The 27,922-nt window shown below is 44.4% G+C and overlaps 1 protein-coding gene across 1 annotated transcript in view; it reads right to left on the bottom strand.

Moving 5' to 3' along the window:
- CELF4 (CUGBP Elav-like family member 4) overlaps positions 1–27,922 on the bottom strand; it is a 715,059-nt gene that overhangs the window by 34,517 nt on the left and 652,620 nt on the right. The window contains exons 9-12 of the mRNA XM_075019814.1: positions 19,551–19,613; positions 19,280–19,285; positions 17,798–17,878; positions 11,627–11,770 (exon numbers count right to left, since the gene is read on the bottom strand). Of these exons, the coding sequence (XP_074875915.1) occupies positions 11,627–11,770; positions 17,798–17,878; positions 19,280–19,285; positions 19,551–19,613 (294 nt within the window). The remainder of the gene's footprint in view (positions 1–11,626; positions 11,771–17,797; positions 17,879–19,279; positions 19,286–19,550; positions 19,614–27,922) is intronic.

Genomic DNA, 27,922 nt, shown 5'->3' with positions numbered 1-27,922 from the left:
AGACTTGAAGCTTCTGTTGTGGCACAGTCTGGCAGTTTCTGTTCGGAAGCCAGAAGTAGTGATGAATAGTTTTTGGCCATGCTTTTCAAACTAATACTTTACTTTCCATGGAGGCCACTGTGTGAAAACCAGCTAACAAAACTAAAAGTGAAATCAACAGGAAAATAACTCCTCATATGCAGTAAGTCATTGGGAAAGAGAAAGAAAAGATAAAATGTCTTTGTATCTAGACCAGGAGCTTGTGAACTGGCACTGAACTATGCTGGGTACCAAAAGGAGAAAGGAAAGAGCTATACAAGTACATTTTAAGCTGGAAGAAAACACTGTTCTAGATCCAACAAGCTGTTACATCTGTGGTCCTTTCAGTGTCAATGTAAGACCTCTGTGTTCTCAACTACCCACGATGGACAGGGAAATGATCAGCTGGCTTCTTCTGTCATCTGACTTCTTCTGTCATCAACATCAGTGGGAATGAAACACCTTCATATTATAGTGTAGATGCTGATAAATTCCTGTGGGTCTGCCAGCGGAGTGTTCACCATTAGTGGCCTTCAAAGAGTATCCTGAATCCTGGAGATGTCCATGAAGAGCCTTCTGCAGTCCCTCAGAAGAGTTACATTCAGCCTGTGGGACTTGAGTCATATCAAGGATTGACTAAAACCTGATCTAATTCCAGCTTCTGAGGCCCCTTACCCAATGACGCATCTGAACTCTAGTTCCATCATTGGGTGGGAGATGGTAGAATAAGCTTGTGTTTTAATTACTGAAATAAGGGAAGTAGAAATATTGCTGGAAAACATATTGATGAATATGCCTTTGATTAGAAAAAACTGAAGACCTGAGAAAGGCAGGATGGTTATTGATAATATGGACAGGGATTTTAATTTGAAGGGATGGGATAAATTTGATGGGATAAAACTATGAATCACACCTAAAAAAAGTGGCTCTTTCATTGACTCCTAAAATCAAGTAGCAAAAATTCTTCTCTCATAAGCATTTTTAGAAGCCAAATAACACAATAATCCTTCTGGAGCCTGTTCAGCCATGTCAGGAGATGCACAATTACCAGGGTAAATACTTTACAGTTTCCGGAAAACCTTCTACATAAGGATTTTAAAGGGTCATTAGAGACAATCATATAATTTCACCTTTAAATAGTCAGAACACAATCAGACTTGTAGGTCCTGTTGCCAAAAAGGAGAAAACCTGTTGCCTGTGAAGTAGCCAAAGACAGCAGCTGCTCTGAAACACTAGATGCACCTCCTCCCTTTTATAACAATAAACAATCCTGACTAAATATCAAGGGCACTGAAGCTCAGCTGGTGAAAGGGGCACAGTCCCACTGTCTCTGGGTTTTCCATGGTTACGTCACTGAGGATCTCATGAGAGATGTGCCCTGGCCTGCAAGGAATACCAACAGCACCCTGAGCTCTATTAACAAAAGCACAGCCAGTCAATCAGGGATGAATTACCCTTTTCTACTCAGCACTCATTAGATCATGCCTGGACATCTAGTTTTGGGCACTCCTGCCCCCCAACATAGGAAAGACAGTGACAAAGTGGAGTGAGTTCATCATAGGCTAGAGCACTTGCCCAGTGAGAGCAAAAAGACAGAGATAGTTTCTTCACCTCAAGGAAAGTTCAGATTGGACATTAGGAAAAGGTTCTTCCCTGAGAGGGTGGTCAATCTGGGGAACAAACTCCCCAGGGAAGTGGTCATGGCACCAAGCCTGTCAGAGTTCAAGGAGCATCTGGACAATGCTCTTAGTTATATGGGTTATTTTTAGGTAGTCCTGCAAGAAGCAGGGAGTTGGACTTGATGATCCTTATGGGTCCCTTCCAGCTTGAGATATTCTGTGATTCTATGATTCACAGTAGTGCATGGTGGGAGAATGAAAGACAAGGGACATAAATTGAAATGTGAGAGGGCCATACTGGATATAAGGAAAAGCTTTTTCACCTTGAAGGCCAGCAAACATTGGAGCAGGTTGTCCAAAGTCAAACTTGTTCAGTGGTTTTCATTGTTTTTAATGACCTGCAGACATATTTGCTGTTGCAGAAATATATGTATATATATATAGAGTACATATATAAAGCACATACATATGCATATGTGATATATTACAGATCAAGACTGAGGAGAGTGGAAATGATGTTGAATTTGGTTGGGGATTTGAGATAGATGAAACCAGAAATGGTTAAGAAAGGTATATCTATTTTTAGGAGGATTTGCAAGTTGTTACCTTGATGACAACCTTTGAAGATGTCAATATATACTATTTGAAGATGTTAATCTCATCTGGGGATTTTTTAAATTTTGGTTTGCTTATGTGAAAAGGGAAGATATCACATGCAGCAATACATTAAAACAATGATAAAATTGCAAAATGAAGCACTTGAGTTAGAAATGCAGGAAATGATGTTACCTATAAAAATTTAATTCTGTATTGTTTTGTATATGCATTAAGGCATTGCTTCTAACCACACATTTCTGTATTTTTCATGGTATCCTTGTTTTAATTACTGTAGAGAATGAATAACATACCAGGGTGAGGAAAGTGGCAATGTATCAGACTCATTATTGCAAGTGTTGGAATGTAAACAGTAAATAAGGCAGGGAAAGGATGGTTTTCTAACTGTACAACCAAATACTGCCTTGGAGAACTGGAACTGATCCCTGTTTCTGCCATGACATCCCAGTTATGCTGGGTATACCATATATAGCAAAATTCCTTTAATAAGATCTTCTAGGCTACTTTTTTACTAGTAAATGAAATAAGGCAGGATCTGAGTGCAAATGGTATATCATGGCTTGTACTACATGACTAAACACTCTTACCCCTCAAAGAGGGTGACCTTGTCTATACTGCTGTCTAGGGACAGTCCTTGGCCCTTGTCACTGCTGACCCATGCCCAAGCAACATCCAGCTATGAGCTAATTGTCATGGGCCAAATAGAGTGGATGGCACACAGATGTTAAAAAGATATGGTTAGTTATGGCACAGTATTTAAACAGATATGATGCCTCTTTAGTTTGCCAGTGAAGATGAAGATTTACTGTGTATTCCTCTTTTCTTGGTGCTCGGTGCGTGACCTGAGATTTCACTGGCAGAAAGGCTGCTGCCTGTTCCTGCATCTGAAGTGAACATAAACATAGCATGTCCTGCATTGTGCTAAATGCTTTTCGAAAACAAGCGAACAGATTGATCAGGCTCATGGCATCTCAGATTAGGCATCCAAGATTAATAAATAGTTCTGAATATCTTCCTGTGCCTCATCAGCCCCTTGGTGAAATGAAGACACCATGAGCACTGTGAAAATGCTGTTACTTAGCTCTGTAAACCTCTCAAATGCTCTGCTGGGAAGGGCCTTAGGAAAACAGGTGAGGAAATAATAATAAATACATATTCATAGCAGGGTTTGAATATTGTGCGGGAAGGAGGGCCTGAGGCCAAGCACAGAGCTGTGAGGATCTGTTGAACAGCTGCTCAGTAACTAGCTAGCTCATAGACTTCAAAATGCTGAAGAGCAGACCTGTGCAGTGAATGAGGCAGGGCAGACAGACATAAAGAAATTGAAGGTAGATATATGGGGGGACAGATGGATAGTTGGATGGATTGATAGAGAGTCATCCATTCTACAGCTCGAATTCACCTTGCATCAGAGACATCTTGGGAAAACAAAAATAAAACAGATGTAATGGGTAGCCAAAATGCTGTGGTGGGTCTGCAGTCTCACAAGAGTGGTATGTGGTAAGTCTGCGCTCTGCAGATCAATCACCTTGGGTTCAGAAATGGGCCTGCCCATTGGAGGGGTCATTATTTCTGACTTCCGAACAGAAACTTCTAGCCTGAATAAAAGTAGCACTAGAGACCCTCCTCTGGCATTTCTACACATAGGGATGATTGCATTTGAAACTATAGTATCCTTGGAGCACATGTAGGACCATATATGATTTGGGTTCATCTACCCTATCTAATGTCTGAGGGTTTTTAGAGGAGGTGGGAGTAGATAGCACACTGTACAGGCACACAAAAGTCCAGTCAGGTTCTTTTCCTAGGTCCCAGTGCTAATGGACTGATTTGAAGCCCAGAGCACTAGGTTTTTAATTTCTTTAAAAAGTCTTTTTTTTTTCCTTTTCTTTCTTCTGGCATTAACTCTTAACATCGGTCATTTTTATTAGTCATATAAATGGCTATTCCCCTTTGAAGGTCATTAAATGAGTAGCCACAAAGACCCTGCAGTAAAGAGTTCCTACATCTGATTACCCCATGAGTAAAAACATTTAAAATGATTATGTAAGTGTGTATGTGAGTAGGTATGTGCAAACATGTCCATAACAAAAATATTCTGGATGGACTCTATTAATTGTGTTGAGAGGCAGGTACAACAATGATAGACAATGGACAGACAAATAAATAGAAGATAGATTCTGCTAACATATCCTTGTCTAATAAATTGTTAAGCTACAAAAGAAAGCAGAAGTCCCTGTGTACAATGTATAGATTTTCTTTAAAGTGAGTTATTGGGAAAAGACAGAGCTGTCCCTTTAACTGGAGATCTGCAAACAGCTGTTCCTTATGCATACATGCTTGCTTGGTCTGAAAGTTTTGGTAAGTCAGTGCATAACTGACACTTAGATTTATCTCCCCAATAAGCAATCAACATTATAATAAAGGAAAAATGCTTTCAGTGCACCTTTGAGAGTGCATCAGAAATTAATCTAAACATCAAATTAATTATAGTTTGTAAATGAATAGTGGCTCACAGCCCTAATACTTCTCTTGCTTCTCCTCCTCCCCCTAAAGCCTCCCCCAACAAACTGCAATGGCTGGAGGTGCTGTGCAGTGAGTTTGATGAACAGCTCCTTCTCTTTCTTACTCACACAACTCATTTCTTATCAGCTGGAGAAGAGTCCCATCCTTACTCTGCGGATCTGAAGTCTCAGAGCCTGGCTGCTTTGGAGTATAATAGAGAGTAGCTAGTAAATAATAAACTTTTATATCTCCTTCCCCTTTCCTCTGGGAGCCCTAAGCACCTCCCCAATGGTGTCCTCCTCCCCTTGGCTTACTTTCCAACTAAGCTGGACACCTCATGAATCTCTCCTTGGCTGGCTGGCTGTGCCAGGTCTTCAGAGTGGAGAGGACCACAACAAACTAGTACTGATCTGAACTGAAACATCCCAGGGTCAGGCATGCTTAATGTGCCTGGAAAGTCATTCCCACAGAGTCTCGATACAGGCACTCAAATTAGTGGCTTCTTCCATTATACTTTGAGCTTTGGTCCATAGCCCGTAGCTATATGGAATGACAATCTGATACTGTCCAGGGACTTGAAACAAAATGTATTGCCACTAGATCATGCAAAGTAAAGGACATAGCCTAATTCCATGGGCTACACGGAGAAAGGCTTGGATAGAGATTTTCTTAGGAAATTTGAAATCAGGTTAAAAGTAAATAGTGAAAAAACCCAAATTTAATCATAGAACTGGTAACAGCAGCAAGCAGAGCTCCACCTCTCTCCTAAGTGCTTCCTAATAATTTCTCTGCCTGGTGAGAATCTTCTTATTTACCAAACGAAGAATCAGAAAAGAAACCCCCCAAAACTTTGAGCCAATAAATAACTCTCCCCATCCATGAATCCTAAAGTCCTGTGCAAAGGAGTCAGTGTCCTGCTACAAGTAGGGGAACACAAGGCACAGAGCTAGATTGCCCATATGGGGCCGGAACACATGACTTGAATTTCTTACTCTTATACCACCTTACTCCGAGACCTTCTTATTTCCCTTGATGAACTTAAGGAGAGTTAGGGGTTTCTTTTATTAAATGAGAAACTGCCAGATTTGGCGGGGCGTGTTGGAGGCACAATGTGAGCAGGTGCCGAACAATATTTTTCTGATGTACCTGAGGGTCTGTTGTTCCACTCCTATGTCTTATGGAGTGCTGCCAATGCACTTTAGACTTGATCTGCAATGCCCCTGGTCCCAGGGCCCTGCATAGCTTTGCCAGTGTCCTAGTCTCTTGACGCTTCTTTGTTTTTTCTGTTTCAGCTTCTAGGTTGAAACTCTGTAGGCTGTCATGACCTGCCTGCTGCCTTGCATCTCACACTCCACCTTTCTGCCACTACACTGGAGTCTTGAACTGCCACAGTGCATTTTTAATAACATGATACAAGCTCTACCCATCCCTCAGCCCTTCTGAGCTTCACCCCCTCCTGTGTCCAGTCCTCATTCCTCACTGCTTTTCTCACCTTTAATCTCTCTCCTTTGGCTCCCCTGTTATTTTTCATAAGCTAGGACCCAGAAGAAGTTTAGTAGGGAATAGAAATATTTAACAGCAAAGGTAATTAACTACTATGACCCTCATCAAGTGACGTTATTTTCTCTCTTTTGGCATCTTCAGAGAAGACTGGATATTTTTCCAAATGGGGTGGCCCACTAGCAACTTTCAAGTGGACTCCCTGGAGGAATCTGGAATGAAACTCCATGTCCATGATACATCAAGAGTCAAACAAAATGTTTCCTTTAGGCCATGTAAATCTGTGTTTCTAAAAAGCCCTCACAGTTTGTAGTCAAAGACAGAATGCTCCTTGCTATGTTTAACATGGGGCATTTAAAAAAGGAGTGGGACATCCCTTCTGCCAATGTGAAAGTCCATCTGGAATGCATAGAAAAGGAGAAAAATATCCAGCAGTTGTGGTTGCTCACACCTGCTGTGTCAGAGCATGTCGAGCTGAGTGGAGGGAAACCATGGTGTCTCTGTGACCATAAGAGCAGTTCTTCACAGCCTCCTGGAGTCATTGTCTCATGGGGACAAACTGAAGCTGCCACACCAGTAGGTATGGGGAACAGGCACGTGCCAAGGAGACGTATGTTGGGGACAAGAAAGGGGCATGGAGCAGAACTGGCCTGACAGTGTCCACTCCTTGATGGTGTGCAAAGAACTGGCAGATACAGGCGCTCACTGCTCTCAGAAAGAGGTGACTGAAGGAATGATTTTCCAAGTACACCAGTAAAGCAATTCCTCCAGCTTTAATTTATCTACATCTTATTTGACACCTTGGGGTAATCATTTGGCCTCTGCTGCTCCATCCACGTCCTCATTTTTCTAATTTCTGTCATGTGTTCCTAATTAATATTGCCCAAACCTATCCTTTTCTCTCTCTTCTCTGTTAAAACATTTTCCTAGAGCATGTCTGTCTCTGTATTTCACTAGTTTAATGTCTTCAAATGCCTTCTTAAAATGTGTCTTGTATGACAACAGTAAGTGCTCCTGAAATTAGGACTGTATTGTAGCGTCACCCTACGACAGAGTAGTTAGCCATGTGTGGGCAGCGTGAAGAATGGCTCTTCTCATATTGACTACTTGCCTTAGCAGCCTTAATAATGTAATTTTACAGGAGTTTTCTTTTTGCCTTGTACACAAATTAGTCATATTTAAATTTTCTGCATAACTGAGAGGGGAATTATCACCAGAACCATTGAGACCAGCACATAGATGTATTTCATATCCTTGGGCATTGAGCATACCTACACAGAGAAGAACTTACACACATGCAGTGGGTAGGTGAGAGACCCAGTGCAGTCTCTGCCTTGCACAGAGACAAGCTCCAGGGTCCTGCAGAAGTTGACGTTCAGGCTGTGGCACACTGTACCTCTGTGCAAGACTTCCTAGATCAGCCTGCTGTGCGAATGGGAGTCACTGTCTTAAAGGAGTATCTGACTAAGTGTAATTTTTTCCTGAGTGAGACAATGATTCCTGCTGTGGCCCTGCCGTTTCAGTGGGAATGGACAGCATGGCCCAGTAGGAGAAACATGCTAGCTATAAAAGATATGCATGGGAAGAGGCTACAGGTATCAGATGGGCATTGAGTGAAGGACTAGTGAAAGAGGAGAGAAAAGGGCAGAACAGTGAAGATCTATGAAGGTGAAATCAATAAGTGTGAATAAGAGAGGGTGGACAAGGCAGTGCCTGAGGAGAAACCCAAGGAGATGCTGATATGGTTGGTGTGATGGAGTCTCAGGCCATAGGGATATAGAGGGTGTTGGTGAGTGGGAGGGAGAAGTGTGGTCTGCACTTGGTCATGTACAGCTGCATCAGGATAGGGGGGAAAATCAAAGCCAGAGGTTTGAAATGGTGTAAGAGAAATTGAAGGATTTTGGTCTAGCCTGGATGTGTGCAGCAGAAGAAAAGTCGAAGGCTAAGAAGCCTCCCAATTTAAATTACTTTTTTTCAGTGAGATGTCAGGGCTGTTTCTCAGGCAGTCCTGCTATGGAAAACAATAGACATAGTCTGAGCACTTTCACATTTTATACATGAGATTGGTGTTTGCTGTAGCTTGCACACCTTGCTGCTCGTTGTCAGCCAGGAGGCAGTGGTCTCTGAATTGGGAAAGTCAAAGGCTTTATGACTGCAATGTGGTTTCTTCAGCACATGTGGATGCTAGTGGTTCCCTGCAGACTCATGGATTCCAGAAACCAGGAGAAAGGCTTGTGGGTGATCTCGCTTTCTTCCTAACACTCCCATGGCTCTCCCTGCACTATCTTGCCAGTAGTGGCCAAAGTAGACAACTGTGCTGGAAATGCAGGGGCCAATTCAGAACCAAATGGGAAGGAATAAAAGTCCTATTTTGAGATACTGCTCTACTGACTCACTCAGTTTGGGCCCTCTGCTTACAGATAGTTCAACAGTGAGACAAAAGCAACAAATGAAGTATTTTCTGTTCTTGTGGAAGAAAACATGGTGACATTTTTCTTCATAGAATTTCTTAAGTTTGTCAAAAGCAGGAATTCTTGACAATTTGTCGACAACCTGGGGTTAGACTCTGTTACAGCAATTTACTTGGGATCTGCATAGTGGATACATTTTAAAAGGTCATATAATGGTGGAATATCTTTCTGGGGCCAGACAGAGTTGTCCCCCCATGCTATGAGTTGGAGAGCTCTAGCTGGGTTAAAAAAAAAGTGAAACAGAATCCAAATGCTATGTTTTTACATGTTGAATTTTGGGAAATGGTTAAGCAGAGAAGGAAAGAGTTTTCTTACTTTCAAAGTTAAGAAAATCCCTTCTTTTCCTTTAGGAAAAAGTAATTTATTTTTTTTTAAATTAGCTTTCTGAACAAAAAATTATAATCAGTGCCACCTTCAGTGGACTTAGCAAACAAATGAAAGGCCTGATTTTCTGAAACAGCCTCTACATTTTTACATTGCTTTAAAATTGAAGGTCAACAGGGTGGGAGGTTTTGAAGAGCAGAGTGACATACTTGTGTGAATTAGCTACCTGTACTTATGCTATTTCTATCCTTATGGAGGTGGTGCACATGGCAGCATAGTCAACATGTTTGTCTGAGACCAACAGTCACAGCAGGCACTCAGGTTCATGGGAAAGTAAGTTAAAGCCAGAGAAAACTAGGACTTGAGCCCTGGGACGCAAAACTGAATGGACTTGGATATTTGTGTCCCAGAAACTAGTTTAAGGTGACTAAGATCCACTAACAATCCCTAATTCCTGCTTTTACTTGTCTGTGCGCTTAAGTCAAAACATCCAAAGGATACCTTCCTGCTTTCAGGGTGGAATATCCTACTATTAGTTTTGAAGGTTACTTCATCAAACAAGCTGATGTTTAGTTTCTCAGGCTCAATGTTAAGAAAAATTTCTGCTAAGATGCCCCAGTTCCTGCTCAGCTATCAGCCACAAGCTCACAGTGCCTTGGAAGCAACAATAAAGCCAGCCCCACAACCCTGCCCCACAAGCCAGGTATGTGTTGCTATCGTCATGAAGCCTTGTAGCCAGAAAGCCTTTGAGCTAAGAGGAGATAAGGTGAATACCTGTCCAGAAGATACTCCCAGTTATTGGACTTGGCTCTCACCTCATTTCTCCATTTACCTTTGGTCTTCCCACTTGTCAATATGGGGAAAACCAGGCTCAGTAGTCCCCTAAATATTTGTGATAGGAATGGCAATTTCATTGCCAAAGGCCCATTTCTAACTGGTGGATATCCTTGAAGCATTAGTTTTCAATGTCACCTAGAGCTGTGCTGGTCTGCTCATCTTGTTATGAGCTTTTAGATGGTTAAAGGTCTAAAAAGGAGGTGGGCTCTGGAAAGAATGGGGCTAATTCATAATTCCTCATTTGAATTTCCCAACTACCTCTTCATACCAAAGTCTTTGTCCTTCATTCCTCTAGTGCTCGAGAGTGCAGCAACCCAATGACTACTGGTGAAGGGTAATGCTGTGTCCCCTCACTTCACAGGACAGAGGTCCTTCAGTCAAAGGGGAAACCAGCCTGTTCAGACCCTCTGTGGATGGACAGGAGGAACTGTGTATAGAGAAGGGGCATGAAACTCTTGGAAGTACTACCATCTGACATGCACCATAGATAGCAAGGGATGAGGTAAGAGTTTTCTGAGGTAGGCTGTCCAGGAGGGAAAAGGGGAAGGCAGGATGGAAGGGAAGCATAGTGTGGAGACTGAGAGTGGCTTTAAAATCAAATGAAAGTCCAGTAAGTCTTAAGTCTGGAAATTTGCCTGAGAGACAGAGTCCAGATCAGCTGCAAGTAACAGGAAAAGAAAAGCAATAGTTTGTCCCATTGCGCTTCTCAGGGAAGGTCTGCAAAGAATGCAGGAAGGTGGAGAACGAGAAATTACACATCCCAGTGGCGGGCACATGGATGAGGCAGATCCCTTGTCCATCAGGTGGCATAGGATCAAATGTGGCAGGGTCCCCATGCTGCTGCACTGCCAGAAGGGACCCTTCACAGCAACACCTTTGCAAACAGCAGGATCCCACGGAGACACCATGCACACATCACCACCTGGCTGTTGGCTGGCTGAGCCTTCCCCTTGTGGGTGCAAGCTCAGGGTGTCCCTAGCTGGTGGCTCCCAGGCAGCGGAGGCTGTGCTCTTTTCACGCTCCAGCTGGTGGGGTTGAGCCAGCAGCGAGGCCAGAGCTCTGTGGGCATGGTGCAGCTTTCAAACCCGGCCTCTTAGCATGGCCTGTCAGCTGAGGCAGAGGGTTCGCTCGGTCTATCTCTATCTGCTCTGCTGCTGGCTGGGGTCCAGCGGTCTCGGAGCATGGCTGCCTGCAATCCGCTGAGCAGTCATCCCCCTGGAAGACCAGGCTTTCAACTGATGTACAGCCCTTGTGCCCTTGCAGTCTAATGCATCACAGCTGCTGGAAAGCTGCCCCCCGCAGCTCTGTCTTCCCTTCAACCCCATGACCTGTTTTTCCTTTTCCTTAGGTACAGAAATTCCCCTTCTGCCACAAGCTCCCACTGCTGACCCTGTCAGCATTTCACCTACCCCCACAGCCACCTCCGTTTTGCTCCAGGTGCTTTAGGCCTTTCTGTACCCTCCCCACCTCCCCTTCCAAGGGAGGGTATTTTCCACCCCACCACCAGTAGCCGCAGCACCCTGCTGCTGGTGAGATGCCAAACCTTCACCTCTAAGCAGTGCACACAAGTCTGAGCATGAGACAAGTAGGAGAGAAAGAGGGAAGGGGGAAAGTATCGACAGGAGTAAATTGAGAGAAATCATAAAGCTTAAGCAGAAAGAAAGCAGTTTGAAAGGTAAAGTATTCAGAGAAAGCCCTTTCCTGGATGAATCTAATTGTTTTGTTATCTTTACCCACCAAAGCATTTACTTTGGTTTGTCGCCCGATCCACAAACACTTTCGAGGAGATGACATTACCGAAAGGCAGGAACATCTGCATCAGCTCAGCATCCCCAAACTCCTGGGGCAGATGGTAGATAAACAGGTTACAGCCCTCTGGTCCTATCAAGAGAAAAAGAAGACCCATGAATGGAGAGAAATAGGATATGAGGAAGCACATGGTGGAGATTTACTTTGGCATCTCCTCTCTCTGACTAGTGAGGGGTCACCTCTAGGAAGCAGTCTGTAGACTCTCAGAGGAATGGACAAAGCAGAAGACCAAGAACTCATAAAGTCACCTAGAGGCTGTACTAACTTCATTAACCTTCCCAGGACAGACACCAGGGTAAAATCTAGAGACAGAGGAGTGCGCCAGCACATGTGGCCATGGAAAGATAGAATGGAGGAATAAGAACAAAAAGAATGAAAGAATGGGGTTCATAGTTTTCCTTTGCTCCTCATAATCTCATTTAATCTGTAGAGTTTTGGGCGACCCACATTAACCCTTGCCTCTTCTCAGTGTCTGCATGCAGAATTTTCATTATCTTTCTTGTATCTGTGTGAGGACTGGGATAACAAGTAGAAAGATATGCACAAACCCACAGGTTTATTTTGTTTTGTGGAATTTTACATTCAACCCCCAGCTTGACTTAGCCTGAAGACTCCCCCAAATCTGGACAGTTTGGCCATGTCCTCCATTCTAGAGGGTTCTGCAAGAGAGATTACAGATGGATTTAAATCCAAATTACTGGTCAAGAGGAACTGCCTTTTTTGCCTCAGTGCTGTAACATATACTCTTACAGACTTCAGAGGGTGCTTAGAAAAATATCAGAGAGGAGTCTTTAGTTGGAATATGCAGTTTTATTAAAGTAGAGACCCTTCAAAAATGTTCTGTTGAAATGGTATTTTGGGGCAGAAGAGGGAGAATTTGCCTCTGGTCAAATAGCCTAGAATGAAACTTTTCAATGTGACTTTTATTTTTAAGGATGCTGTACATGAGCAAAAGTCAAAAGGGAGCAGGTGTATCTAAGTGGTTTTTGGAAAAAAAAAAAAAAAAAGAAAAAAAAGAACAAGAACAACAAACAAACAACCCCCCCAAGCATTTAAACCCCTCGCAGTGTTCACTAGCAGAAAACTCTGTAGTTTAAGGAGGCACGGATTGTTTTTTTCATGGTCCTATTTCCAAAGGTACTTCGAGCTGCTGCTCAGCTCTGCACTGACCTCAACAGGTATATCCAGATCTGCTTTGCTCAGGGGGGTTGAGATGAAGGGGGTACGGTGCTTGCTCCTCGCCACAAGGGTAAGAGGACAGAGGGAAGGAGGGTATCCTCCTTCCACCCAGCCCACGTACCTACGACCCTGTGACCTGACTCAGCCAACTTTCCCCCATTTACATCTGGGACACAATGTGGGGAAGGAAGGGGTTTTTCAATACTCTCGTTTTCTTCATCAGGGCATAATTATGGTCTCATAACACAGCAAATTACAACTTTGCCTTTCCTGTTAGGGAGAGGAGTTCTCCTAAATGCTCCCACCTTTTATTAGCCATTACTCATCCCCCCGGCTGGCGGGAGAAGTACGGCAAAGTCAGGATTCTGACAGATGCCCATTTAAAGCTCATTAAAATTCCTGGGCCTCAGCGTGATTGAAGTCACAGACTCTCCACATTTCCTTTTGGATTAATGGAAAATGAAGCCCTAATGAATATTTGCTAAGCACAATTTTCCCCACTAATTTGCTAAAAGGACTGTCACGAAGGAACAGCTGATCCTCTGCATCATCTTGTGCATTTCCTAGAGGTCATGAGAATGGTAACAGGGTTTCTTCCAAATAGAGGGATAGTGGTACAGGGGGATAATTAACTAATTAGGCACCCGGTCATCTGCTTAGCTAAATTACTTTTGAACCTCAGTGGCCCACAATCAGGCTCCCCTATTTCATGCCAAGCTTTTCCATCTTCCCCCCACCTCCCGTCTGCCTCTTCCTTAGTATCCTCTCTGAGCAACTATCCCTTCTTCTGTGCTTGCTGCAGTTCATTTCCACACAATGTGGAGTTATTGGCATGGTAAACTGGATATGAAACAGTCTGAAAGTGTTAAACAAACACCGACCCCCTTAGGTGTCTGTTAGAATTGAGAAAATTCTGCCCAGGAGAAGACCACGGTCCAGAATAGCAGGGAAAAATTCATTCCTTCATCTGAATGTGCCCCAGAGCACTTCTGCTGTGGGATTTGAGATCCACATTATAATGGAATGGGTAAAATCTTGGCTTTGCTGCAATTAGTGGCAAAATTCCCACTGACATCACCAAAGCCAGCAGTTTGCTCTGTTAAAACTGGCAAATTCTTTCAAAAATACCAGCTGCATTTCCTGGGGTCTTGGATGTGTTGTCGATGAGTAGGGATTCTGCTTGCATGTGCTGAGAAACACCTACTAAGGCATAAGGCAGACCAGGAGGCACACAACTTCATCTACACCGGGTTTAGAGGTTGGGCTCAAGGAGAGAGCAACCCTTAGTTCACCTTGAAATCAGCTTTGCCTCACACTGCTCAGACACTGAGAGGAAGAGACCAAGGAGGATGTGAAAAAGCAGAGACTGTCCTCAAAGCCCAGTTCAGCTCTGTAATGTGGCTGGGAAACCCATGCTGTGGCTTCCCGTACCAACTCAGACAATCAAGGCCAAATTCATTCTGTTCCCAGCTACAGAGGGTTTTTGCTAATTTCCAATGCTGAAAACTGCACCTGCTACTGAGAAATAACCTGGGGTAGTTTGATTTGTTTTACCATCCTCACACATGAAAATTCTGCCATTAGAATTTAACAAGCAATTTCTTGTTAAATCCATCCATCTGTAAGTTACCCATCACAGTTAGACTCCTTGGTAAAGAATTCACAAAACAAGATCTGTCTGCCTCAGCCCTCCTACCTTGTTGTTTGGGTTTTTTTTTGCCTGAGTCAGGTTAATTTGGGCACTCCATGGAAGATTATGTGTTTATGTGTATGGCTGCCTCTTCATGTATATGTATATATTTTTAAGAAATCAAAGGCATGAGCTGTTCAGCTCAGAATGCTTGAAAAGGTAAGTTAGTTTTCAGTGCACACATGCAATGAGTTTCAAAGGACTCAGCATCACTGGACCAAGAGGAAGATCACAGCTGGAATGGCAAAACCTTAGTGAAGACTCAGTCTTACTTTGGACTGAGTTAATGGATCATTGGAGAACAGCATACTTGGCATTTCAGGGCTGAATACAGTACTATAATTATTTACCACACAGTTTATTTTGGTTTTCAAAAGACCCATAAGTCAGCTTGAAATCTAACCCTCATGACACATTATGAGAAGAGAATCAAGGTTCATTTCTATCCTGACATCTAACATAGCTCTTGGTTTTATGGCTTTAAGTTACAGATATTTCTGTTCATTAATACACAAGAAGCACAGATAGCCTTGATTTGAACAAAAAGGAAAGAAAAGTTTTAAATAATGCATAGTTTATGAATAGTCTGTAAATGACAGGCAAACCATACTGGATAATGGAAAAACCCTTGACTGAGGGCACAGAAGCACATGGTAGAGAACTCTGTGGTGTGTCCATGTTGATTTGGCTTGGTTAGACCTGAGCTGCTATGCCATTGCTCTGCCCATGCTCACCCTCCAGCTCATTGTTAGTTTTTTCGCATGGGGCAGCTGCAGACCAACCTATCCCTGGGTGTCCACTGTCAACGTGAGTAAACTCCATATACCTGTGCTGATATTAGCTGGCATTGCATCCCCAACACCCGGAATCAGTGTCATAAGGAAAGGCTGTGACTACACTGGTCTTACAACAGTAATTAAAAATGGGTTGTCCCATAAGGTTCTATGAAGTTAGCCTGCAGCCCTTTGGTCAGCTGCACACCTCACCCCTACAGCAAATACTCAGAGGCTGGAATTTCATTGCCACTTCTGCATCTGCTTGCTACTGAGTCCCCAGCATGTTTGAGCACAGGGCAGATAAGAGTCACAAGCCTGCACCACTTTATTTTAATATCCAAGTGTACTTCTGAGTTTCAGAAACTACGTCAAGATGAGTAATACCATAAAAATTTAGAATTACCCCCAAGTTTTGCCTGGTTGACATGGCCTGAATCAAGACTTCATCTCTAGCTTTGATGATTTTGGATGTGTTCCACCCTATCCACCCCATCATCTGCCGGCAGCCTCAGCCCTCACGTGGAAGTAATGACTAATCTCTCCAGGAACATTGCAGCAGCCAAGCGGCTCTGGGCTTGTTATCCAACCGGGATCCAGGAGCAGAGAGTTAGCATTGTTATTAACAATGTGATCATCAATGTTATTGTTGTGGTAGGGCTGCTTCATTAACGAATGAATGTTTGTGCACATCCTTGCAAACATACTCTTCTCAGCACTGAGCATTATTATTATCAGAGTTCCCTCTTGCTGTGTTTTCCTGTTAAAGGTTAGAGACGCCTAAAGATCTTGACCCTCTACTAAAAGGAAGTGTTGTGCCTTAGAGATTCTCTCTCTAGCAAGCAGCAGAGAAAGCCACAGCATCTAAACACTGCAGGAAAACGGAGGACACTGGGAACAGCAACCTGCATTGAACTGGTGATTCATCTTATATATGTGGCCCCCAACCATCCTCAATACCAGCTGCTTACAGGAAGGAGCGAGGAGTTATGAGATAACTTGTCCACTGGGTGACACTCACCCTCAACCCACAGAGACATGTCAAGCCTTGTGAACACAAGGGTCTTTGGGCAGTGGGTCTTCAAAGTGTGCACAACAGCTACCCCTTGTTTCTGACGGTTCCTGGCAAAATGCTATGCTGAGCAATGATCTGCTCGCCATTTTGTCCTGTGCTTAATCTAGCCCCAGTAAGTAATAAAAAGCAAAGTCCTTCAGCATGGGGGAAACATCTCTGTAATGATACGTTAGGTCTGTGCATCTGTTCTCACAGCAGGGACATGTACTAGAGCTAATCAGGAGCTGGAAGTTGTGTTCCCCAGGAAATTCTGACATCGGAAAAAAATTAATTCCAAATTAGATCGAAATGCTGACATTTCTAATTTTCTTACAAAATGAGATTTCTCCCCCAAAGTAGTTCTAAGCCATCAGAATGTTTTAGTTTCATAGTGTAATCTTGATTCATTTAATTCTGACTGTTACACTATATTAAAATATTAAATGTCATCATATATATATAATAACACGTATAACATAGAATATATCTGAATTAGTGATCTAATAGAGGATAAAAGTTGAAATGTAATTATTTAAAATGAGATTGTCTACATTAAGCTGAAGCACCTGACTTAAATGCCTCACTTAGGCAAGCAGTTCCCTCTTCTTGTCAAAAGGGAGCAGTGGACTCCCTGGAGGACAGCTGGGACTACCCGAGTGCCTCTGAGGATCCCACTGCTCCGCACTGACTGTAAAGGGAATATTACATGGCACAGTTACCTCCTAAAACATTTACATGCAATGGTGGGAGATTCACCTCTCCTTACTTTTCCTGTCTCAGGTGAAACCATCCAGTCCTGTGAACTATATAACCCAGGCTCCTCTCATAGTCAATGTAAAGAAATAGGTACTCTTACTACATGATTCATCTCATCCTGATACAGAGATTGTACTCTAAAAGGGCTGATTTCTGTTTCCAGATTATCAAAGGAAGCTGAAAGCACTAGATCAGCTCCTCTAAATAGCAGGTCCTCTTTCTCTAAATAGTAGGTGCCTGAAATCATGTTACTGGTTTCTAATGAAGGGCCATTAGTGCTTTGTTTCCTATTAAATTCTTTATTCCAATGCAATTGCATTTCTATCAGCATTCTTGTTTCTTGTCTCGAACACAGACCCCCCCCACTGGCCATTGTCTATGTTGCTAGCAGGTCTTTCCATGGGCCATGCACATCAGCAAGCTCCCCTCCTTGGGAACTGAGGAGATCTCAGCAGCGATTCTCCATGAGGATGTTCCTGCATACTACTGTTAGTGCCAATGATGCCGTGCTGCACATGGAAATGGGGGGACCAAGGGTTCAAAGCAATTGGGCATTTAATGGATACTCGCTAGGTGTATGAGGAGAGGAACCAATCTAGTGGGGATGGCATGCTGGGGCGAGAAAGGAGGACAGCCCATTTACTCACCTTCTCTCTGTTGCTGTGGGATCATAGGAGGCGGCTGTGGGAACGCTTGGCTAATCTGGCCATAAGCAGCAGGATAAGCAGCTATAGGGGAGAGAAAGGGAGAGAAGAAAGAGGGACAGATTTCAGTGCTGGGAAGCAAGGAGCTTTCACTCCAAACCATCACACCAAGCTAGAGGTGGGCTTTCCCCCTGCATTTTGGCTCTGTGAAGGGCCCATCTCATGCAGCCTGACATGTGGCAGAAGCACCATGGTCATACTCCAGGAGGTGCTACGTGGTCCTGAGCACCCACGCTCCCTTCAGCTTCATCATCAGTAACACCGGGGACAGCCACGCAGTGTAAATGGGGGGGTCTCTGCTGAGAGCTGTCCCAGCAGAGGTGCATAACCATCCCAGATGGTACCACAAACAGAGTCATTCGTGATCTCAGTGCGTTGATGCCCATGCTGACAGCCACGCGCAGAGCACATGCACATGTTTCCCTGTGTAATCTCTCTGGCACCCTGATTAATTCACATGCTCATAAAACCAGTTCACACATGTGTTTCCTCCCTTACTCTAACCTTCGTATGCCCACACACTGTACAGGCACGGTTGCACATACACTCTCGGATATACATTTTCTTTCATGTCCATAGAGACTTCTTCTCTTTCACACAAACACAGTGGAAGCAGTGTGCAGCAATTAAACAATTTTCCCCACCTCAGCTCCCCCACCAAGCAGACAAGGGGAGCCATTCAGTACCACAGATGGTAGATGATGTGCCTTGCTGCTAAAAATACAGAGTATGGGTCGCCTGTGAGCCCAGAGAGAGGGGGATAGGGGCCATGTGTGTGCAGAGGGGTTAATTAACAGCTCAAAGGGTTGAGCTGCTTCCCATCTATCAAACCTCACAAGCAATAAATGACAATAACTAAAACACCGGCAAATGAAGCCCTACATGGAGAATTAAATTAAGTTTCCAGATACAGCGCTGACATGAGATAATAGCCATTCCTCAGCGGGAGCCTGTGATTGCTCCAGTTACCACAGGAAATAATGACTTTGGGGTGGCAGCTTCCTCGCAACGTTGGCCATGGACACCTCGCGAGGGGAGGCTGAACACGGCGGGGTCGTGGTCTGCACCAGGTCACTTTGGCTGGTGTCAGTCCATCAACTGCAAAGGAGCTGCTCAGCATACAGGGAGTGGAGGCTGACCCGTTGGGAGCCTTGGAGAAAGCTGCTGGGAAGCCAGAAGGATGTCTGCGTAGCTCCTAAGCAAGCCTCAAACTAACTAGCTGGGCTATGGCCAGTGTAGACATACCCTAAAATCAGGGTATGTGCAGATATACCATACCCTGCCAGACACAGCAGCAGTGGCTCTGCAGGGTCTGGTTGCCCATCTCACCTCCTCGCTGCAGCACTCAGGATGCCTGTTATAGAAAGTGGCCTCCAAATCAGTGGCCTGGTTTTGTACTTGTGCACTCTGTTAGGCAGACTGGACCTGGTCCTGCTGACGAAGCTGCACCAAGGTACAGGTCAGTGAGAGCCTTTCCTTGGGGAAAGGAAGGAGTTTGCCTCCTTAGGGAGAGAAGACCCTGGGCTTTATGTTTGTGTTCACAAGAAGTGCAAATTTTATCTGAGAGTTTGTGGCCCTCTGCTCACTCCTGTATCAGCAAACACCTCCCTTCCCCCAGCACCGTCTGGTGTATTCAGAAATTAAAGGCTTTAGAGAAGAGAAAGGTTTATTGGGAGAAAGTGTTAATACTAACGACCTGCGTACTGCTGCACTCCAGCGTAGGCTTGCTGCAAGGGGTCTGCTGCAGTGGGGCTCTGTGCTGTGGAGACACAAGAGAGAGAAGGAATTAAGGGGTTAAAACATGACAGGCACTCTTCTTTTCTCTTCTCTCATCAATATGTGGTGTGAGACAGACAGACCCAGGGCCTGAAGGTCCCAGAAGAGGAGCAGCTCGCTCACTCTACAGACAGGACTGAACAGAGTCCTCCATGATGGCCAGGAGGGCTCTGTCCCCTAGCCCCTGTGGGACTTCGGAGCAGAGGGAAACAAACCTCTTCCCTTCTTTCCCAAGCTTCAATTATGGAGCCCACCTCTGATCATGCAGATTTTTGGCACTGCAGTAATCAACCCCGAAGAGCCCTCATCTTAAGCCAGGACTGACACTGTGCTAAGTGCTGTGCAAAGTCAGATCTCAATGACAGCTACAGTTGCATGGAACTTTCAGTCAGAGCAGAAAACAACAGGAGCATAGCAGGAGGAAGGAGAAGAGAACAAAGCAGTGCCTCCTGCCATACCAACATCCCTTCGAAGGACTGTGTTGCTGCCAGGCAGCCCTCTGTGAGAGAGGAGATGCTCTTGGAGGGGAGGGGGACACTACTTGTCTGCTCCAGGGAGGATGCTGTGAATCTCTGCATAAGGCATGCAATCCCTTGCTGGCTTCAAAGTGCATTTTTTCTCTTTACAAGTGTGCATTCCTCACCCATCAAACTGTTTATTTTTGTGAAAATTTGAAGTCTAGTTCAAATACAACCAAAGCTAGTTAAGAATTTTTTTTCTTTTTCCCCTTTGGTCAATAGGGAGAGAAAAAAAAAAGAGAGAGAGAGAGAAACGTGTTGGATAAGCTCTTTCTTTATCTGCAGCAATAAAAAATTTAAAGCAAAGCTTGGCTGAACCTGCAGTCCAAATGTCACCTTGGCCCTAATATTTCACTTCTTGTTATGAGTTTAATTTGTATTTATTGGTGCTGCACAGTTCTACATTTACACAGTCCCTCTGGCTTCTTATGTGTAGGATGATCCCTTAGGGAGCTGCCACTTTCCTGCCTCCATCCCACCTTCTTCATCCCTACAAGCACAGAGTAGGAGGCTGGAGGCAAGGGCTTGGAGAATGCAAAGGTGTGGGACTCTTGGAAGGAAATCTGGTGCCAATGGCCTGTCCCAGGAAAGACATTGTCTATATGCCAAACTGTGGGGGAGGTTGGCAAATGTGAGTGTTACAGACCCAAGGAACATGGATGAAGTGCTTTCTTACAGATGCAAATACCAGCTTGAACCTTAACTTCAAAGGTCACCATTGATCATGAGGGAAGCTTGCAAGGTCTTGCACTTTTCTCCCAAAATACAAGGAGGAATGGTGAGAAGACCAAATTTGGAGAGGACAAACCCGATTAGCTGGCTAAGTCTTAGATGCTCCTGTTCATTATGGGCATTATTGGATCACAAGGACTATGAGGATGGGGTATTCACAGGAAGAAATAAGTGGGATTACAACGTTAGGTTGGAATTTCTTTGGTTGATTTCCTATTTGACTTTTGACACATCCCTCAATATGTATGTAAGTGAAATAGGAAAGCATTGCCCGACTGTAAGGATTTTCACCCCTTGAAAAGGGGTGTGAGGACAATATATTAAAACCTGTGGGACATCAGTGGAAGGCATAGTAGAGATTCAAAGCTATATTTTTAGAGAGTAGATGCTCCAGGAAACTGGTGGAAATGCTTGGAAAATATAAGAACCGTTTCCACTTATTCCTGCCTTCTTGAAGAAGGAAGCAACTAAAGTCTATTGTTTTTAACCTCTGCTCAAAACTGTTTTCCTCTAAAAACAGAATGTTGAGCATATTGCTCCAGAAGAAAACTGAATGGCTGTGAAAAGTTGAGTGATACACCAGTTCCCTCACTCCTTTAGGAGAATGGATCATAATAACTCGCACCTCCCCAAAATGACCAAGTCCTGTCAGGTAGAAGCTATCTCCTGAGGAAGGTGAGGGGACAGGTGGTAAAGGGAGCAAATCTGTATAAGACAACTATGGTTTTGCAGTCTGCAGTAAAGGAAATGATCCACTGTGTCTGCCCCAAAGGCAACTGCCCTTCCTTGGTTGCACTCATCTGTTTATAAAGCTAGAAGAAAAAGTTGTCTCCGCTGCTCAGAAGATACACTCATAGCATTTCCTTCCTTCCAGCTGAGGCTGGACTCAGGCATGCTTGTTCTTTCTCTGACATGCTGACAATTAGCAATCACTGCCTCTTCATTTATAACAGGAGGAGTCACTGAGCGCTACCTGTCTGACTGTGGTCCTTTCCTTTATTCCTTGCCTTAGCTGGGCACACGCGGGAACTGCCCACTCTCCCAGCTATAGCTGAGTCTCTGTCCTGAACAGGACCGCCTGGCTCAGTGCAGAGCTGCTCTCCTTACCCCATCTGTGGACATCTCGCCCGCCTTCGGAGCCATACTCTGCCCATTGTAACTAAACCATTCTGCTTAGGAAACACACACTGACAATAATTTAAGACCTTTAAGATTAAACATCAAAACTGGACAAATGCTTTATTTAAAGGGTTTGGGACAACAAGCCTTTAAATGCAGCCTTTTTCCCTCCCACACAAAGCTTTGAGAGTTAATTATTATCCTCAGTCTTAATGACTTTTCCACAAGCATAGTATCTAACCGGGTCTTTGTTTCTTAGGAGGCTGCCTTGTGTCCCAAATCACTCAGGGAATTTCCTCCTAGCTCACAGCACATGCAAGCCGGTGGGAAGACTGTCCCCTGACTTCAGTCAGATTTGCTCCAAGCTGGCAATCACTTACTCATAGGTAAAGATGATACAGGGTGGCTGGTCTAACACACAGGACCCTAACACTGACCCAACCATCCCTGGATGGTCTTGAAAAGGAGCGAGTTGAAAGCATCCCTGGGCTGTAGGACTAGACAGCACAAGGAGGCAGCAACCCCTGGCTTGGGGCTCTGTGTTTTACTTGTGTCATACCCTACCTTGGCTGTTAGGGAAGAGCAGTTGTGGTGAGTCACCACCTGCAGGAATTTAACTTGGCAGCTCTTAAAAACGAAGCCCTTGCTTGCTGAAGAGCTTGTCTTCCTTAGCTCAAAGAGTGTTTACTCAGCAAATGAAGATGTGACTTCAGTACAGTGGATGGGTCCATGCTGGCCAACATGGCCTATGAAGATGCAGGGACACAAAATCCAGGGCTGGCTGAGTACCCCGGCACAAAGCCAAGGTAGCTTGGGCAGCTGTGAGCATATCTTCATGCTGCTGCTCACTCTGCCAGAGGAATTAAACCTAGTGAAGGACATAACTGCCTACATTCCCAGCTGTAGTGTGGATGAAGCCAATGGCTGGTATTGATCCAGAAATCTCAAGACACAGATTAGACCTTTGAGGAAGTTGTAGCCATGCCGTGTTCAGTAAAGTGACTGCCCCCATACATGCTAATGACCCAGAAGAAGTTCAGCAAGGGCTCAGATATACGAGGGGCTCACGATCCAGAGCCAACTCGCCCCAGGGGTTACATGTGACTGTAGGCTGGAGCACACCATGTGCTAAAATTCAAAGTGTTGGGGAGACATGAATCACTCCTGCGTCTCAGCACAAGGACGCCATAAGGGAAGGTTGCTTTATTCCTCCGTAAGATACACATAGCTTATCAAGGTGTGCACCCCTGTGGCCTTCACATACATCATGCTCTGCTAAGGTAGGAGGGTTACCCTGTCTCAGCCACCTTTTGTCCCCATCCAGATGGCTAGTCTTTTCTGTTACTGAAAATATTAGTTGATCATGGGCATGTGTGCTGTCTGTGCCAGGGTGTAAGCCTACTGTGGTCCAGAAGGTAAATAGATGAGTAAGGCCTGGTAAGAGCTATAGGAATATAGGAGACACTAGATGAGGGACATGGATATCATAAAGCACCCTAAAGGGGCTTTTGGACTGGAACTAGTGCAACTCTAATTCATAACATTACTCAAAAGACCTTGGATGTGCTGGTGACTGTCTGTGCAAATGTGACAATAGATAACATTTGAAATACCTTTTCTTGTGGTCAGATTCATGGAGATCTTAGTCCAACATACAGACATTTAACAGATTATATGTGATGTAATGTACAAACTGAGGATCAGCTGGTGAAGTCAAAGAAGCAGAGAAGCTCCTGAGAAGCCAGAGAACAACTATCAATCACGTCAGCCCCTCTGAAGTCCAGGTAGCCTTGCTGCTTTGCAGAAGCTGAGGATCTGGCCTTGCCAGGGCAAACTAAAGGTGTACTGTGAAAACAGATGCTAATAGTAACTTCATTTGGCAGCTCAGGGCAAGAGCCTTATCCCTGGACGTTGCCTCTATATTAATTTGATCATTTCCATATCTCCATGGGAAAAATCCTGCTTAGATACAATTGTCTCTTTGTAAGATGATCCTGGCCAAGATGCCACAAGGTGACCATGGCAGATAACCTTCCATAAACCTGGAGACATAAAACAAGCCAATGACCTACTATATGGCCATAAATATAAATTTAACGAAGGCAGTACTTATTCATTAGGCAGAAGTCAAGAAATGACTCCCAAGTCCTTCAAAGAAAGTAGATCCGTTAATGTCACATTCCAAATCCTCTGCCTGATGCCAAAAACCAAGGATGATTTCCCAAGTCAGCATGAAATACCAGTGCTTTAAAATTAACACCAGGAAGCTTTCTTACTACTGATATATCTCTAGATTGCAATCCAGCTTTTTAAAGGGGCATTCAGCCAGTGTTAGGCCTGACATTTAGCTTTTGTCAGAGAATGAAGGGATGGAGGTGGCAGATTGAAGCACGTTGTTAAAAATAAATAAAATTGGTTTAAGTGATGTTCTATAAAGAATCCCTCCTGAGATGTCAGTAACCCAGCTACAGTGTCTGGCCAAGATGAGCTGTTATATGGGTGCCCCACGTGAAAATGGTTGTAGGGGACAGGGGGCTGGAGTCTGCTGTGATGGTCAGGGGTGTAAATCAGGAGCAGCTACACTGACGCCAGTGGGTGTGGTGAGGAAAAAGGATGATGGTCCCCCCATCAAAAGTGGGCCCTCCATTCCCCTCACTGGGGTATGGGACAGTCTCCCTGTTCCAGCTCAAGGTAAGAGAAAGCCAAGGAACTCTGCTCTCTGAAATCAGAGGGGCCCAGTGCTTCTGAGACAAAAACATCATCTGGCACATTTTGGGCCCCTAAGGGATTTCACTTGGTGGAAGGAGTCAGCAAACCTTACACCTATATGATATCCTCTTCATCCCCTGCTTCTGATTGCCTACGCATTTAGTGACAGACATGCTTTATTCCATCTATTTCACTCTATTTGGCAGTGCTGCTCCCCGCACGGGTCTACAAAAACATGTTACTACCTGGATCCACAGCTTTGTGCTCTGCCCCACCTATTCATTCCTCTCGCTGTCCTGGAGGTATTTTACACCTCTCCCAGGAGCTTCAGCTTGTCCACTATCACCTCTGGGATGGTGGCTGGGGGAGGAAGGCGATCAAAGAGAGGCAGTGCTGTTCAGTCAGTGGGGAGGAAATAAAATAATGATAGCAAAAAAAAAAAAAATCTATGTGAAGGCCAAGATTTAAATAAATAAATAAATAAATGAGTGGGAGGGCTCTATTCACCTTCTCCTTAAATCCAATTTAAATCACTCTCTACAGCCCTAATCTATATCCATAATTATATCATTTCATACAACAAGCTTGCGAGAGGTCTTAAGAAATTTATGTAGATTAAAATTCATGGGTGCCATAGTACAGATTCCATATTATTAAGATTGATTAGGACAGCTGATGCTGTGATTAAAGAAGCCAGCGTTTACTGTTGTAATTAATTAGGTATTCAGACACAACAATAACTGCAATAACAGAAAGAATGTGCTGATCCGGCAGAAAACAGAGACTGATTCTGTATTTTAGTTTAGTTTCGCCATTTAGGGTCTGGACACCCCTCAGCCAAAGACATGTCCCACTGTCTCTTCCCCTACATGTCAAAGGAGCCAAGAAATCCAGGGCATTTGTGCCCTGTGCTCCATCCTGTTAGTTGGAAAAGCCCTTTTGGTAGAATCCCCAGGTATTGTAGATGCTTGTATGGGACAACATATGGGCCTACTATAAACCTCATATAGTTCATCCCTGGAAATCAGGATTCTCTTTATTATTTTCTTAATAGTCCCACCTCCAAGCCCCATCTCTAATCAGGCCCCTGCTGAGATGGGTGTTGTGCAAAAATGTGATAGGAGTCGTGTCTGGCAATGAAGAGCTTCCAGTGGACAAAGCAAGAAAGACACAGAAGACTCAGAAATGCAGATAGGTGGAGGTGGCCGGCCAAGATGACAAACTAAGTCAACATCGGAGTCAGGATCAGACTTCCCTCCCTTTGCCTAAGGCCATAAGCACATACATCAGGGTCAGGTTTTAAAAGCTATTAAGGCACTCTAACTCCGTATTTTGGGGGAGCTTAGTTTAAGTCATCTTTAAAAATAAAGCTCAAGGTCTTAACTCACTTAGATGCCTCTGAAAACATCAGCATGGAGCCTGATTTGTATTTACATCTTCTTCCAGATCAGAGGAGAAAATACTTTGGCTCTGGAAAGGCTCCCACAACTGCCTTAACCAACCTCATTCATTATGGCTGCAGCATGATCGTTGGAAGTACATGGCATCGTTAAAGTAGCTTAGACTACAATTGAAGATGGCAACTTGTTATTATATTTTTAATGAGTGCATTCCTTCACTAATTTATTTTACCAGTAAAGCATGGTTTATGGCATATAGCAGATTGTTACAAATGGGTCAAATAAGTACTTCCTAGTCATAATGATGTTTCTGTTGCTCACTGTTGCAGTTTTGGAACTGCTGATACAAAACATGAACAGGAAAGCTCTCACCTGGAGATTTAGGGTGGACAAACAGAACACAGCCAAAGATTTCCCGTAATAACTTAGCCTCCAGGCCTCTGAGCCAGGCACATTTCTAGGGCATGGTGTATGTCTGGACTGAATGCTTTGGGGCTTGGTTTTCATCCTGGACCTTCTACAGGTGCAGGCAGGTCACTCTTTTTCTGTTCTTCTGATTCACCTCCTCTCTAAACTCTTCTTGTCTGACATCTTTCAGGACTGTGGGTACTGGGGTGGGGGAAGTCAGTCCCTTTCTCTTCCTGCACAAGTGAAGCCCTGATCTTGCCCAATGCCACTGGATGGCGTCTGTCATGATCAGGACTGATCCTGGACCAACTGGTCCAGAGCAGCAGCCTGCCCATCAGCAGCCCTGCTAGCTAATTGACAGGCTAATAGATAAGGCTGTCATATTAGCATGCCGGTAACTCCTCCCCTACAAAGTTAGCTTGGGTAACGGTAATAATTACAGATGGAGTTTGAATCCTCTTTCTGCTGGCAATGGGTGAAACTGGTTACTGCCTCATAGCTCTTTGTTGAACCAAAGAAAATGAATTGATGGTCTCGGTTCAGTTCATAAGACAAGAGTTTCTACAGCACAGGAATTCACCCGTGGGGGACACCTTTACTGCCAATCTCAGCAGTGGCTTGGAAACATGTGGGTATAAAGGCTTGGCTGCACATTTGTACAGACAACTAATCCTCACCGGAGAGGGCTGGGCCCCCAATAGGGTATGAAGTGGATCTTGCTGTCTTGCTAGCCCAGATGTACCCACAGTGTAACCAAAGAGGAGTGGGGGGACCTCTTTTCTGTCTGCAGAGAGGAGAGAGAGAGCTAGTCCTGGCAGCGGTGGGCAGTCAGAAACAGAACCACTGTGTGCCTGAGAACAGTAAATAAGATGACACGTTTTTAATGTATTATGAGCAACCGAGGGAACTTTGCTTTTGTGTTCCTCAGCAACCTAAGCCCAGACCAAATGCACTGAAGAATGCAGCATCCTGGAAAGCATTCCCCATCTGAGGTTCCACAAAGCTGCCATGCCACTGGATCCATCCCTGGCTCTGGTCAAGCTGGACATCCCTTGGCCCAGGAGGAATAAGTTTGTTTGGGAGCTGCTGGATGCTATGGGGTATATTTCTGCTTCTTCCTGGGCACATCACTGGGCAGAGGACCACACAGCCATCCTCACTCTTTTCTGGGGGCTCTGCTCTGTGCTTCCTTCCAGTTCTTTCATTTCACTGATCCTTTGACAGCCAATGCCCTCTCTCTCTTGTTTGCTGCCCTTTCCTTTCCCTATTTTCTCATCTCTCCCTCCCCTTCTCTCCCCAAGAAGGCTTTATTTGTGGAGCAAGCATTTTGTCCAGTCCTTCACAATGCAATCCAGTAGGGCAGGACCTGTTACCAGAGTAACAGATGTGCTGGTGGTGTGAGACAC

The sequence above is a fragment of the Buteo buteo genome, chromosome Z, assembly GCF_964188355.1.
Source record: "Buteo buteo chromosome Z, bButBut1.hap1.1, whole genome shotgun sequence".
Taxonomy (NCBI): Eukaryota; Metazoa; Chordata; class Aves; order Accipitriformes; family Accipitridae; genus Buteo; species Buteo buteo.
Note: the sequence above shows the minus strand (reverse complement) of the source record. Positions and strands in the feature narration are given on the sequence as shown.